The sequence below is a fragment of the Myodes glareolus genome, chromosome 4 (genome assembly GCF_982192425.1).
Source record: "Myodes glareolus chromosome 4, mMyoGla1.1, whole genome shotgun sequence".
In the NCBI taxonomy this organism is placed as follows: domain Eukaryota; kingdom Metazoa; phylum Chordata; class Mammalia; order Rodentia; family Cricetidae; genus Myodes; species Myodes glareolus.
Window position 1 is genome coordinate 63,776,810 of NC_142029.1, and position 16,177 is coordinate 63,792,986.

The 16,177-nt window shown below is 41.4% G+C and overlaps 1 protein-coding gene across 3 annotated transcripts in view; it reads left to right on the forward strand.

Moving 5' to 3' along the window:
- Positions 1-16,177, forward strand: part of Cpne4 (copine 4) — a 482,133-nt gene that overhangs the window by 419,526 nt on the left and 46,430 nt on the right. For all 3 annotated transcript variants that reach the window (XM_048417340.3, XM_048417341.3, XM_085689654.2), the window contains exons 8-10: positions 9,385-9,483; positions 13,750-13,836; positions 14,810-14,869. In XM_048417340.3, coding sequence (XP_048273297.1) covers positions 9,385-9,483; positions 13,750-13,836; positions 14,810-14,869 — 246 coding nt within the window. The remainder of the gene's footprint in view (positions 1-9,384; positions 9,484-13,749; positions 13,837-14,809; positions 14,870-16,177) is intronic.

Genomic DNA, 16,177 nt, shown 5'->3' on the forward strand with positions numbered 1-16,177 from the left:
TTGATAGGGAAGACCCATACTGATACACCAATGCTGATGTGGTCGCATTGTCAAATTAACAGCTGAATGCTAAAGGCCATTACATTTAGCACTGTTTGCCATACCATTATATATAATAATTCTCAAGAATAATGTGTAATTAACTGTGGTTGACTGACAAGGCAAAATACGGAGTAACCAATCATATTGTATAACCACACAACACTGAGTACATGTGGGAGGCAAAGGGTGACTTGAGATGCTTCAGGACTTTCTGCCTAGACTGCGGCTTCAGTAAGGCCATCAGTCATAGAGACTCTATTTATGGGTCTAGCTGGTTGTAGCATCTTGGTATCCAGTCTACCTTGCTGTTTATCTTGATCTTTTACTTATATCCTCTTTAGGGGTGACAAAGAAGAGATCCCTGGTTCCACTTTGTCTAGAATGGCTTTCTCTGTGTGTTTTCATGTTTCATGAGCTTTTCCTTCAGCCACCAGAACTTACTTTCCCTTAATCTCCTTTCTGTGGTTTGCTTTGAACATTAGCAGTTTATAACCCTCCGTCATCATTCCCAACTCCTCTATGTGTCTAATACTTCTCTTGTGAGTAATGAGAATGATAAATGATTATTAATGACTTTCACCATGAGTAAGGGTGGATGAGACTAATCCAGACCTTTCCTCTCATGAATTGTTTTGTGAAATTTACAGTGGCCTGGAAGGACCATCTGCACTGGCCAGGGTAGCTACTTAAATCTTCAGAATCATTCAGGTGCTATGTGGTCACAAGAAGGACTGAGACAATGCTGTGATTCATTTGTGAGAGAAAAATCATTTTCTTATTAGTATGAGATTCTTCTGTGAGGCTGATATACAATAGTCTCACATATTGGCCCTTTGATTAGGGGTGTGTGTGTGTTTCCTTTGAAGTCAGGAAGAATTATTTAACTTTTCCCTCATGAAAGAGAAACCAAGTCCTTAGAGCTATGAGAAAGGCTATACCTCCTCCCTCCTCCTCCCCCCCTACATCTCTGAACTAGGTTTATTTACAATATAAAATGCCTTGTAGAGTTATTGTTCCTCTCCCCTTCCACACACTTCCTCCTATGCATTCCTTACCTTTTCCACTGCAAATGCTACCTATGAAGTCTATCCTTTCCTCAATGATAAATCAACTGTCCATGTCCTCCTCGATTCAGAGTCCTACTCAGGTATTATCTACTGATCAGAGTTGTAATAAAAGATAAAGGCTGCTTTCTCATGCTGGTCTCAAGTCCAATGAGTTGGAATGCATGTCTGCCACACACACACACACACCACACACACACACACACACACACACACACACACACACACACACACACACAGCATGGTGAGCACTAAGAAGGAAAGAGCCACCCACGTGGCATCACTTTATATACTGGCACAGAACTATAAAGATGGAGAATAGCCTCCCTTGTAAATTAGGTCATTTTTAGCTTTGTACTACTCTTGGGTTGATTTTGTCTTTGTTCTCTCTGGTGGTTTAATGGTTTGGGTTTCCACGTCTAGCCTGTCATAGCTGGACCATAAAGTACCAGCAGAGTCTATAGTTGGGTCAGTTACCTGGGGAGCTTGGTTACTATGAAAACAAAGCACACCAAGGCTGCTAATTAACAGGTCTAGGTCCCAGAGTTCAGCTCCTTTCTCTCATTCTGAGAGCTTTCCTCCTGCTGACAAGCTAGTCACCTTGGGTGTTCTTTTATTCAAGATGGTGGCTTTCCTTTTATATGCCTTGCCAAGACTGTCAAGAACTCATGATTAGACAGCAGGAAACTACTTTCTTCACAGAATTGCCCTGCTGGTTCTCTTCCTCTCGCTTCCTTTCTTTCCTTAACAAAGTCATGCATGTTCTATATCAAGTTCTAGTTTCATATATTACTAAAGTCAGATGATTAGGAGGCAAATACCAAGGTCTCCTCATGATGAAGACCCCTGTGTTGACCAAGGTTTCTGTCCTGCCTGGTCCTACAGTTGTTCAGTCCCAAAGAAATACACAGAGGCCTACATTAATTATAAACTGGTTGACCTAGTAGCTCAGGCTTCTTACTAGTTAATTTTTAAATCTTACATTGATCAATTATTCTTGTCTGTGTTAGCCACGTGGCTTGGTACCTTTTTCAATGAGGCAATCACATCTTGCTTGCTCTATGTCTGGCTTCCTTTCTGTCTGGATGACGACTGCAGACTGAAACTTTCCTCTTCCCAGAATTCTCATTGCTTTGCCTCTACTTCCTGCCTGGCTACTAGCCAATCAGCGTTTATTTAAAATACAAGTGATGGGGTATAGACCCTTGTCCCACAGCATCTCTGCATCTCACATCTCAACTGCCTCTGTGTACGTTTCTAAAACACCGTAGAGATATCTTCCTGACTTCTATTTCTGTCTTTAGCTAGAGGCATAGCTTTTAAAAAGTATTTTAATATAGGGTCCCTCTAAGTAGATCAAGCCGGACTAGAACTCATGATTCTCTTACCTAAACCTCCCAAGTGCTTGATGATAGTCATGTACCATCTTACCTAATGAGAAGTTTTGCTTTTAGAGTAGTTCTGAGTGAGATGGCTTGCTTCTGTAATCACAGCCCCTGAGGACATGAGATAGGATGATAGTAAGTTTGAGTTCCAGACTAGCTTGGACTACAGAGAAGATAGGAGTGGGGGAGAGCACTCTGTATCTTTGTTCTATGGAAAGGAGCCTTGCATGAACCTTGAATAGTGTTGCAGATATTTGCAAAGTCACCTACATTGGCTGGGATATGCTCTGTAAACTAAGCATTGCTTTGATTGCTTTGGTATATAACTCACAGAGGAATTTCTAAGTAACCTTAGGTAACCACTTTCAAAGAATGTATTGTAATTTGAAATGTAATCTAGTTCAGCCAAAAGATTTGAGAATACAATCATTGCTAAGCAGACTACCACTCTCCTCTGGGTCTCTCTTGTAATGCACAAATCATTTATTTGGCAGGTTCTTCATAACCCCATGAATTGAGGTCCTGAGTCAGCATTCCACAAAATGTGAAAGTCCAAACTTCATCACAACCAAAGGCACTAAGACACACTAAGATTTATGTTTAACTAGAAATCTAACTACCAGCTATTTCACTGTGGGATATATAACTAAAGCAAACCAATTTCACACGGTAAAGAAACATCTACATTCATATGTCTATTGCAGCACTACCTACAGTTGCCAAAATATGGAACAACCTAGGTGTCCATCAAAGGATGGATGATAAAGAAAACACATTATATGCTGCTATGGTCTAGATCCTAAGTGTGTCCCCCTGCCAAAGATCATGATGTGTTGAAGGCATGGTACTCAGATTGTGGTGTTATTGGGAGGCAGTGAGTGGGGCCAGGTTAAAGGAAGGATGTCATTAAGGGCATGCTCTTGAAGATGATAGCAGGAGCTCAGCTCCTTCCTCTCTTTATCTTTCCTATCTTTGCTTCCTGGTCAACGTGTAGTAAGTCTTCATCTCCCAACCCCAATGCCCCATATGCTTCTGCTGTACTGTACTGCCTTCCTATAGACTTAAAGGCCAAATGGCCATGGCCTGAATCCATGAGCCAAAATAACTATTTCCTACGTTTAAGCTTATTTCCTGAGGTATTTTACCAGAACATCATCAAAGATGCTGATGCTAAGTGATAAGAATTCTGGAATAAAATTTTGCTTATTTTCAACTTATAAATGATAATATTCCAGGTGTTCTTTTTGTTTACAGTTAGTGTACTCAGAATGTTCTTTTTCCTTGATGCAACCATACCGTAAATAGAATTTAGATCTCCTGTTTATCATATAAGCTCAGGTCACCTGAAATATACTCAAACTTCTTGGTACTGTTGTAGTAGGGAGTGGGGCTCCTTGTTTGTCCTGGCTGCCCCACTAGCTTACACCCGAAATAATCACACAGAAATTGTATTAATTAAATTACTGCCTGGTCCATTAGCTCTAGCCTCTTATTAGCTAACTCCCACATCTGATTAACCCATTTCTATTAAATCTGTGTACCACCACGTGACTGTGGCTTACCTACCGGCAGGATTCTAACCTATGTCCAACTCAGGCCAGAGATTCATGGCATCTACCACTCTGCCCTTCTTCCTAGAATTCTGTTCTATCTTCCCCGCCTACCTGAGACCTGCCCTATCAACTAGGAAAGGCAATTTCTTTAATAACCAATGAAAGCAACACAAATGCAGAAGGACCTCCTACACCATACTATAAGAAATATTCACAGAAAGATAACACTAGGGCAATACTACTAGTTAAACAAAATGTAACCTTGAAATTAATATTTTGTCCAACAGATAGTCCTTAGATGTAACTATTAAACTTTGAAAGATTTTATTGTTGATTCAGTGGACCATGCTCTCCTGCTGTTCTCTATCTCCTCTGACTCCTACAGAATCCTCTGCCTCTTCTCACATGGGCTCACAGAGACAGAAAGGGCAAACACAGAGACTGCATTGGTCTGCAACAGGTCCTCTGCATATATGTAACATATATTAGCTTGATGTTTTGTGAGACTTCTAACAATGGGAGCAGGTGTTTCTCTGGCTCTTTCGCCTGCTCTTGAGACTCCTTTCTTAATACTGAGTTGCTTTGTCCAGCCTTGAGAGAAGGGGTTTGCTGTGTCTTATTGTGTCTTATTTTCTCTTGTTTGGCTGTCATCTCTTGGAGGACTGCTCTTTTCTGAAGAGGAAATGGAGGGGCATTAGTCCTTGGGGAAAAGGGGAGGTCGGGGGAGCTGGGAGGAGAACAATGGGGGAAACTGTGGTTGAGATGTATTGTATGAGGAATCTATTTTCAATAAATTTTCTTCTTTTTATAGTTTTTATTGAGCTATACATTTTCTCTACTCACTTCTAATTTAAAAAGAAAGATTTTGTTTTTTAACATATCAGAAACACCATTAAAAATTCCTTCACCAAAGAATAATAAAATAATATAGGATGGATTATTTAAAAAATGAAATCATATTTAATGGAGCTTTTGAAACCTTGGGTGTTTTAAAGGAAGAATTTATTTTCATTGGTTGTAGTTTCTACATGAAAGGAGTTCGATTTTAATTGGCATCTAGGGCTCTGTTAGGGTATTGACTTTGTATCCTTTACTGGACAGTTGGCATTTCCAAACACATGTTACTCACAGCTCCTGTTCAAGGGCTTCCCTATCTGAAAGTTGCCACTGGTGTCTTGTACCCATGCTTCCTTGAGAACAGATAAAAAGGACCTTATATGGCTCTGGTTGCCTACACAAGTCCTCCACTAGATCAAGCTCATCAGAATTCCAGCATGAATAGAATTACGGACTTCTGGGGCCCTATTCCTAGTAAAGGATCAGTTGGCAGTTGATGGCTAATTGAGGGAAGGAGAACCAATTTTCTTTAGGGGTGCATTCCCTGGTAGGCTACTCATACTACAATGGATAGTTTCATATCCATGCACATGTGGACAGCACTAATTGGATTGAAGGGGCAATAATAATAATAGTAATTATTTTTAAATAACATGAAGTTGAAATAGTAATGGACTGGGAGCTCCTGGGGGAAGTTACAAAGAGGTAGTTGATGATGAATATGATCAAAATGCATTGTACAACTATATGAAATTTTCAAGGAATAAATACATATTATATTTTATTTAAAAAACACAAAACATAAGAAGTGGGCAATTCTACCTTAGGATAGCCAGGAGGGAATGTTGGACAGGAGACTAAGCAATGACTTGGTTAATATCTGTTGTGGCCAACACAACAGCTACTATGGTGTTGATCACCAAGGCACAGACAGAGAGAAAACATGAAAACACATTCTGGTTCCTCATGCTTCCTTCTGAAGGTGTTTAAAAGTTTTCCTTGTAGTTCATCACCTAGCACAGGTCCTATGACCATTCCCAAGCCCTAGAGGAGAAGAGGAATATAGCCTTCTTCTGTGACTGGGAGGGAATGGTAAACTCACAGCACCAGAGGCAAGCTTCAGACATGAGAGAGTCATTTTTTTCTTTAATTAAGAGAATCTTCAATTTCCTGTGGTAGTAATTCACTTTATCATTTGTCAACTGAGGAAACTGAAAGACAAAACATAGTATAAATTTTTAAAACATTATTTTTTAGCAGATTTTCCCTTCTCTTTGTGGGCTTCTATTTTTTGTTGTGGTGGTGGTTTTTGTTTTGAAGCAGAATTAGGGTTTATTTGAAAATAGAAAAGAAAGGCACTCAAAGAAAGAATAAAACACACAGAGATTATGGATGTGGGCTTCTCAAAGAACAATTCCACTTAACTGTTTATAATAGTCATATATAAAATTTAAGTGATTTCTAAATGTTTTTATTATGGTTTTTATAATATCTTACATGTTTATAATATGTTTCAATAATAAACTCTAAGGAAAAAAATGAGAGGTTGGGGAGACAGCTGATTCTATGAAGTGTTTGCCATGTATTCATAAGGACCCAAGTTTGATACTAGCACCTATGTCTAGAAATCTGGGTGTGGCAATGTGTATTTATAATACTAGTACTGGAGAGACAGAGGGATACCTCGGACTTGCTGGCCAGCCAGTATAGCCAGATAGACAAGACCTGAGTTCAATGAGAGAGACTCCCTCAATTAAGGCAGAATGTTATTAGAAGACACCATTGCTGACCTCTGGCTTACATGTATGCATGCATGTCCACACGCATATCTATGCAACATATACAGAAATATGTATATATACAAACACACAGTAATACACTCAAGAACTAAAATCTATGTCACCACACAAGTCAGTGACGTCTACAGTACTTTTGTGGTTTTCCACTCCTCGAATTCACCTGCCAACCCCAGCTCCACACTCCTGATATCCACTCGGTTCTCGGTCACTGCTTTCTGGTATGTCCCCTTCTATCTCATTCTGTGTTCTGGTATGACCCCAGGACATGAACATGGCACTCACTGTTTATTCTACAAGTAACCATCAACACAGTGTTGTGGGGGCAGAACTCTGACAGAAGTCTCAGGGTTGGCAGGAGACAAAATGTGGTGGCAACACTAGGGAATCGAATCAGACATCATTGTTTCCAAAGTTTTGTGGGTTTTCTGTTTGTTTGTTTGTTTGTTTGTTTTATTTGTTTGCTTGCTTGTTTTACCACCTTCCACCTCATTTGCTGACTCTGTCTGTTAGTCAGCATTCTGTTATTATGACAAAAATACCTGAAATTGTCAACTCAGTAAGAGAAGAGATTGCTTTTAACTTGCAGTTCTGGTGGCTGCAGTACATGGTCAGTAGGCCCATGGCTTTTGGGTCCAAGTCAAAGCAGAATACATGGTGAGAGCAAATGACCAAGGAGACCTGTTCATCAAGGTGGCTGGGAAACAAAAAGAGGAGAAGAGGGTCCAGGGTCTTGTGTTTGAACGAAAAATGTTTCCAATTGGTTCACATATTTGAATGCTTGATCTCTGGTTGGTGACACTGTTTCGGGAGGTTGTGGAGCTTTTAGAAAGTGGAATCTTGTTGGAGGAAGTACATCACTGGGGAGCAGCTTTAATAGTAGATAGTCTTGCCCTGGTTTCAGTTTGCCCTCTGTTTCGTGTGTGATAATAAATATGTGCTCTCTCAGCTTCCTGCTCCAACAGCCGTGCCCACCTTCTGTCATGTCTCCCACCTTTACAGACTCTCCCTCGGGAACTATAAGTCAAAATAAGTCACTTTGGGTCATAGTGCTTTATCAAAGCAACAAAAAAATAACTAATGCACGTCCTAATATTTACTTCCAGGGCACAGCCCAGTCACATAGCCTTCTTCTCAGCCCAACCTCCTGAAGGTTACACCATGTTTTACTGGTGACTCAGGGTGGAGACCAAACATGGGGCCTCAATGCCTGGGTCTCAGAACACACTTGAGTCCCAATGCAGAGGGCCATCTTCAGCCTTCTGATAGAAACTGCTGGGCTTATTTCCAGCCCTCACCCCTGGGTCTCTAGTTATCAGAGAAAAATTAAGACTGTCCTTACTGTTTCAGCAAAGTAATTTACTTCCTCACCTCATCCATTCTGATCTGCACTGATACATTCTTTCTTCACGGAAAGTATTATTAATATTTTCTAAGCAAAAGGATTATCTAACAAATCCTCCATGCTTAAGGAGAGAGAAGCTGGGAAATTAGTTTTTTCACAATGCCTCAAACAGAAAAATTAAAGTCTTTGCAAAAGAAGTGTTTTACATTTCCACCCACATCACTTTTTATTGTTTAAAAAGTTAGTTTTAAAATATCATAAGCATGGACTATAAGGGGTAAATTTGGAAATACTGATGGCAAAAAGATCATGGAAAGTCTTGGAAGACCTATCAGCTGATACTCATTTTTACTCAAATGAGGTAACTAACATAATTAATAGATCATGAGGAGAGAGAAATACAGGGAAGGCCAGGAGACCACCTGGGTGGCCATTGTAGTAACAGGTTAAGAAATATAGAAAAGAGAAGGAGTGGAGCCAAGCAATGTGTAGCAGGTAGCATTGAGAGAACCAGTGTGTGACGTGGGAGGGTAAAGACAGATACTGGGAATGGAGGCCATTTTCAGTTTGTAGTAACTACATGGATGTAGGTGCAATTGATCTTAACAAAAAATTAAATGTATAAGACTGTATCTGGGGATAGGACATATTCCTTTGTTCCTAATTATCTAGCGATGAAGACAACCAGAAAGCTTTTTGACTTAATCTGGTCACTATAGGAAGGATTGCTAGGACACTCAGAATCTAATCGTAACAGTGGTAGATGGATCTCTCTTGTTAGATGTGAGCAGCCACAACTGGGTGATGGATGTGTGATATTTAACAGTGTGGTTTATTTATTGGTCACCACTATCCATCCTTTTCTCCTGAAGGTGCCATGAAAGCTTTCACTTTTTGACCTTTTCATTTGCTTTTGTTGGCATTTACTTTTATCAGCAACAAAATAGAAAAAAATAAGAATAATGCCATTCAATCAAAATCACTAACAGACTACTGTTCTGAAAGCTGTAAATCCATGAACTCAGATATGTTCTCCAGCTGTAAACCAGAGATCATCTGTGATGGTCTTAAATTTTTTTTTAATCATAATCAAGGCTGGACAACTACCTTCAAGACAGACCTAGCCGGTCACAACTTTCTCCTCTGGGTCCTACTGGCTTCTGAAAACACTGCTAGGTTAGCAGTGACTGATGTTGTCACTAACAAAGACAAGTAATGTGCTACAGAAACCAAAGGGATATTACATCAAGCTTTTATTACAGAGCAAACAGCTTTGATATACTCCTCCTCATAACATTCACTCTGCCTGTAACTGCTGTGATAAAAATCTTGAAGGAAAAAAATCATCCTTTTGTCTTGCAGTGCATAGTGTGGGATTGGGACTCCAATGGCAAGCATGACTTTATCGGAGAATTCACCTCCACCTTCAAGGAGATGAGAGGAGCCATGGAAGGGAAACAGGTAAGTGGTTACCCCAGACACTCCCTAGGATGCACCTTTAGCTAAAAATGGAAATGCTAGCCAGATGGTGGTAGCACACACCTTTATCCCAGCACTTGGGAGGCAGAGGTAGGCGGGTCTCTGTGAGTTCAAGGCCAACCTGGTCTACAAAAGCTACTTTCAGGATAGACTCCAAAGCTACAGAGAAACCCTGTCTCGAAAAACAACCAAAAAAATAATTGGAAATGCTAAAGGCAAATCTTCCATGATTGAGTATGATGGAAATGGAGGATTGTGGGATATGATTCTAGAACAATCCTAATGAAAACCATTCTGTGACCTTGTCAAGACATCACCTTGAAATAGAAGTTTCTCTATTTCAGTTCATTAAGTGGTTCAATGAATAAATGTCTATTCCTTTAGCTATGCAATCTTGGAAAAGTAGCATTACTTTCCCAAGGGCCACAATTAAAGTCAACACTAAATGATAAGCTGTTACTCCCTGGATAATAAGGAACACAGCTAGAGAAACTGCTGCTGCAATAAATGTACAGAGTCAGGCCCTATAGAGCTAATAAGTCAATGCCAGCTTACCAACACCACCTGCTGCAGCTCCGAAGTGTCTCATAAAGCTGCATCTTACTCTCCTCTATAAACAGAAACAGTCAAATCAATAAATAGGGGAAACATTTCATCTTTAGGTTCCTAAGAGGCCATTGAAAGTAGAATTCTAACATTCATCATGACTGAAGACCACCAAGTCTAGACGCTTCCAGATAAACAGAGATAAATCTGTAACTCCCAAGGAGGCCATGAAATGCAAACCACTGTACTTTTCTCTATCCCAGAGATACCAGGAGAATTTGATTCTACCTCAAGGCTCTGCGCCTGTGCTGACACTTTATATGGCAGGGGCAATTCTTTTCTTTGGTGATTTTACATCTGCTGTGCCCGGCTCTAGGTGGGCAGTGACCAGCCATGCCAACATTGTTTCTTCTCTCCTGAAGCTAACAGACTGATGGGAGCCAAAGTAGAGTCTAAATATGAACCAAATAAACAAAAACCTAAAAGACATTTACAACTTGTGAAGGGTATTATTTAAAAAAAGAAAGACAGGACTGAGAAGCTGGCTCCTCCAGTAAACGTACTTGCTACCAAGCCTAACGGCCTGAGCTTGATCCATGGGATCCAAAAAGTAGAAGGAGAGAACCAACTCCTATAAATCATCCTCTGACATACAGATGTGCGTGGATCATTCACATGTGCATATATATACATACCCAGAAACACACACACACACGTATTAAAATAGGCAGACAGACAGACAGACAGACAGATATATGTGATTTTTTTAAAAAATAAGATGAAAACAGTTTAGTTACAAAATGAGTTACAAGGTAAAAGGTAACATTTAGTTTCAGACCCTTTAAAAATAAGAAGCCCATGAGTAAGGGAAAAGCAATTCAGACAGAGAGAAGAATGCTTTGAGGTACTGAGGTAGGAAAGAGCTTGGTGTGCTCGAGGACATGCAAAGGGGCCAGTATAATGGGTGCAAAGAGGATGAGGTGACCTTGTGTGTGGTCAGCACAGCAGAGGTCAGAACGAACTGGCTCTAATAGCATCACCTGAATGCTAAGAGGCCACCTTCAAACCGTGATCTGCAGTACAGTGGCCAGCAACCACAGGTGACTATGCTGTTGGGTCCACCTGTCAGTCATATTAGCCACACTCCGAGTGCTTAGTAGCATCCTGCAACTGGTGGCTGTCATATTGGACGATGAGGGCATGGGGTATCTCCATCAATGCAGAAAGTTTCATTGGGTGATGCTGGACAAGATCAAACTGGTTTGAATTTGCTAAAGGATGGGATTCACTGTTGTGGGGCAATAGCTCACCATATCCTAAAGTGGTAGAATGATCTCTGTATAAGCATCAAGGCCTGAGTTTGATCGCCAGAGCCCATGTTAGAAAGTCAGGCATGGTGGCATGCTCTGCACTAGGGAGGTGAAGACAGAAGGGTAGCTGAGGCTTACTGGCTGGCCAGCCTAGCCTACCTGGAGAGCTAGGCCAATAAATGATCATATATCAAAAGAAAAGGTGAATAACTCGTGAATATCAACACCTGAGATGGGTCTCTGGTCTGTACATACATGTGCACCCATATACACACACGGGGCGGGGGGCTTTGACTGGTGTATAAGCATTTTCAGAGAAAAGAGGAAGTACCTGGTTAGGCAGCCACTACCATAGTAGGACAAGATGTGATAATAACCTAGATAACTTGGCACTCAACAGAGATGAAAGTAGTAAGATTTAAGAACTGTAAGATTTGTTGAGAGATGGGGAATGGAAGGAAGGGAAAGGATGAGGCAGTGATCCTGAGAAGGGAAGTTTTGTAGAAGGGAGGTCCAGTTGGTTAAGAAGACAGTCAGAGAATCAGGTTTTAGAGGAACTACCCTAGAGGATTGCTTATCTGAAAAGATGTCTTAAGTGCCATGAAAGAGAAAGGGTTAAGACTGAGTGAAGATGGTGAGTAAATAGGGAGAGCAGACAGACAGGAGAGTGGAAGCCTTGAACCTGAGGACCCAGAGTCTACACCAGAGGGGAAAAGAGGAGCCCATTGTTCACCTTCCCTTTCCTTGCCTGGGTCAGCATGCTGAGAGAACAGGGTAATTTCTTAACTAATCTTCATTAATTCTTGAGTATCTCATAAGCATCTTTATTTTGAAGAGTTCAAGGGAAAGTTTTGCAACACCAAATAGGAGGGCACCTCCAGGACCCTGCTGGAGAGAGAGGGTCCTCAGAGTGATAATACTGACGTGTGAGTCTCGGAGTCACCAGGGAAGTGGTTCAGAGTCACATCTGGGCCTCCTGGGTGGTAAGGTGCTACTGTTATCTGATGCTGAGTAATTAATTGCCCACTAACTTCCTACCTGAAAACAGACATTATTACTTCACATTTTCTTGGTTGGCAATTTTGTCTGGTTCACCCAGTAATGTGGGATTCCCCTCTGTATGCTGTGAATACTATTGGTTAATAAAGAAACTGTCTTTGGCCTGTGATAGGGTAGAGTAGAGCTAGGTGGGAAAAACTAAGCTGAATGCTGGGAGAAAGGAGGTGGAGTCAGGGAGAAGCCATGTAGCCCTGCCAGAAACAGACACCAGAACTTTACCTGGTAAGCCACAACCATGCGGCAATACACAGATTAATAGAAATGGGTTAAATTAACATGTAAGAGTTAGTCAATAAGAAGCTAGCGCTAATGGGCCAAGCAGTGATTTAATTAATACAGTTTCTGTGTGGTTATTTCGGAGCTGAGCAGCCAGGAACAAACAAGCTCCCTCTTCCTACTACAACCTAGGATAGTGCCTCCTTTGATGCCAGGACACTCTCATGCTTTTGTGCATAAGCGGCAGAGATGGCTGGTGAAGCTCTCCATGTGATGTCTGTTTTTTGTTGTTGTTATGTTGGTGGTGGTGGTTGCAGTGGTGACAGCACCAGAAGCAGAGGTGGTGGTGGTGATTTTATCCTGCAATGTATGCATTTTTTTTTACAAAGTGGCAAATCAAAACTTACAAGCAATAAAAGGCAGTTTTGTGTTTTTTCTATTCTCACAACATTTTTAGTGTCCCATTGGCCAAAACAAGTCATTTAACCAGTGCATGGGCACTGAGGCCATTGGAGGCCAATGGAGTGTCAGTCTAGCCGGCTATGTCTTCCTCCAAGCTGCTTCTTTTTGATTGTCAGGAATAAACTTTTGTATCCCAAGTGAAAGCCTCAGGGTCGATCTCCTTCAGGACCATGAATGGAAATGTCCAGTGAATGCTGAGTGTTTGATTCTCAATTACTTCTGTCTCATGAAATCTTCTGTAGTCTGGAAGAGCTGAAAATTGTTCTAGACAGTTACCAGTGAATTCCTCAGTTCTCGGTCCTTCCCAAGGCTTTGATTCTGTCCTTCATGAAGTATCCTCTGGGGTCAGAGTCAAGGGAAATGCTGAGAACTGAGGGACCGTGAACTCAGTTATAAAGAAGAGAAATCCAAGGCACAGAGGAGTCAAACAACCCAGGATAGAACTCATAGCTGGAAAATGAAGGCATGAGATTTGCACCAGACACCTATGTCTCTGTCAATTGCTCTCCCTTGCCGTTTTCTGGAATGCCAGATTTACCACCTCGGGGCCACTTTCCAGCTATCCAATTTCATATGTATACCCCCAGAAGCTTGACCTCACTGAAAGACTTGACTTCTTCTTGAAGGCACTCACATGTGACCCTTTATGCTGTAGGTACAGTGGGAATGCATCAACCCCAAATACAAGGCCAAGAAGAAGAATTATAAGAACTCAGGCATGGTGATTCTGAATCAGTGTAAGGTATGTATGTGTAATCCCCTCTCTGCCAGGAGCACAATGCTAGAGTAGTCTTGGGGGAGAAGTTCAAGTCATGTGATCAAATGGGAAGAAGTTTCACAAGACAATGACCTTCTCTAAGACAAAATTCATAAAATCAATGTAGCACCAGACAAAGGAAATGAAATATGAGTATGAATGGCCTAAGAGCTGTGACAGCCCAATGCTACCTTCCCCTTCCCAGAGACAGTCTTGCCCCAAAATAACAGCAAAGTTTAGGCTATAGCTCAGGCCCTTCTATGCACAGGGCAGTGCTCAGGAAAGATACTCAAATGGTGGGAAGAGTGACTAAGTAGGAGGCATTCCTTATTCTAAAATAGCAATGAGCCTTGAAAACATGCTTTAGGGCTCAGCCCAAAGGGAGTTGTCAATTAAAGCAATAAATAAGCCCAAATAAAGGGGAGCAGAGGGTGGGAATCTGCAGATGTCCGGGGCTCATCTGTATGGACATTGAAGAACCCTCCACAGATATCTGTTTATTCCTTTTCTTGGCCTGGCAAATGTCTTAGTTAGGATTTCTATTGCTATGAAGAAACACTCTGACCACAGCAACTCTCACAAAGGAAAACATGTAATTGGGGTCTGGTTTACAGCTTCAGAGGTTTAGTCCATTATCCTCATGGTGGCATGCAGGCAGACATGGTTCTAGAGATGAAGCTGAGCATTCTACATCTTGATCTGCAGGCAACAGGAAGTGAACTATGTTCTGCACTGAGCAGAGCTTGAACACAAGACCTCAGTGACACACTTCTTCCAGCAAGGCCATGCAACAAGGCCACACCTCCTAACGGTGCCACTCCCTGTAGGCTAAACATTCAGAACACTATTCTACGGGGGCGGGGGGAGGCATACCTATTCACACCACCACAGCAGCCCACACCTTCAGTCTGTAGGGAAAGAGATCATGCTGTTACTAATCCAGGCCTCTCCCATGTAGATCCACAAGATGCATTCCTTCTTGGACTACATCATGGGTGGCTGCCAAATCCAGTTTACAGTAAGTTGTTTTTATGTTTGTTCTTATTTGGGAAATAAGGCGTGGGAATGGTGTTGGGTTTGAGGACATGCAGAGACAAGAGTTTTTCAAAATCTTAAGCATGTTTTAAAGCCCTATTGCTAGAGTATGGCATGGGACCCTATTTTGAAAGTGATAGCATATCCCTGCTCCTCTGGTGAGTATGATCCCTACTCCTCAACCTCAAATGGTTTGGAAAGCCCTCCTTGTGCTTTCATTTTCTCAAGTAACTACATGAGCTATGAGATGCCTGGCAGGCTGAGATTGCCAGAGCCCGTGGCTAGGCAGAAGAATGAATGCTGCTCTATTCAACTGAGCTAAGACAGATGCCTTGGTTGTGTTCATGTAACTGGAACACAGGCATCATTGTCAAACTCACTGAACAGTAGCAAGAGAAAACTATCCAAATGCTTTCTCAGGCAGTGAAAGGGGAATCTCAAAGACTGGAAGACCAAGTTAAATCAGGTTGAGAGAGAACGGGTATCCAGTCTCAGCAGGTGAATTGAGGATCATCTTCTATTTGTAATCTATGGTCTTGTGGGATTTAGATACTACTGATGTGTGTTTGGCTTATATGGTTGATTCTCTTTTAATCATGAATGAAGGAGATTGTGATATGATCAGTGGGTAAAGGAACTTGCCACAAAGGCTAATGGCTTGAGTTTGCTCCCCAGAACTCACACTGTGGAAAGAGCAAACGAGCTCACACATGTGGGCCCCAATCCTCTACACGATTGTCATGAAACACATGCACATATACAAGTTGTATCCATCTGCCCTGGAACAACATGTCTTCACTCATTTGGTATTCAAAAATGTTCTGAGATATAGGCAGATGTAACTTTCAGGAAGAACATACTCAGATAACAAAATATAGGTGTACTGAACACACGGGAAAGAAATATGGATTTAACATTGAAGAGATGGAATTTGTACAGTACTTAGCCATCTTCTTACAGGACTGTACTTGTGAAGCTGGGCTCTCTTTAGTTCTTGTGACCTCACCAATGGACAGGTCAATCAGACAGTTCTTGTGACCAAATCAGCCACATGAGGAAAACATGAAAAATGAGTTGTTTAAATTTTGTATGTGTTTGGGTACAACAAAATTGACAAAATCCATTTATTCCCAGGATCAGGGATAGTGGGTCACAGGACTAAAAGGAGGAATGGAGACAGATGACCATTTGATGGGCCAGTTTTCTTTAACAAAAGACTTAAATGGTAGTTTGAATGAAAATGTCCTCCATGGGCTCATAGGGAGTGGCATTATTTGAGAGGTTTAGAACC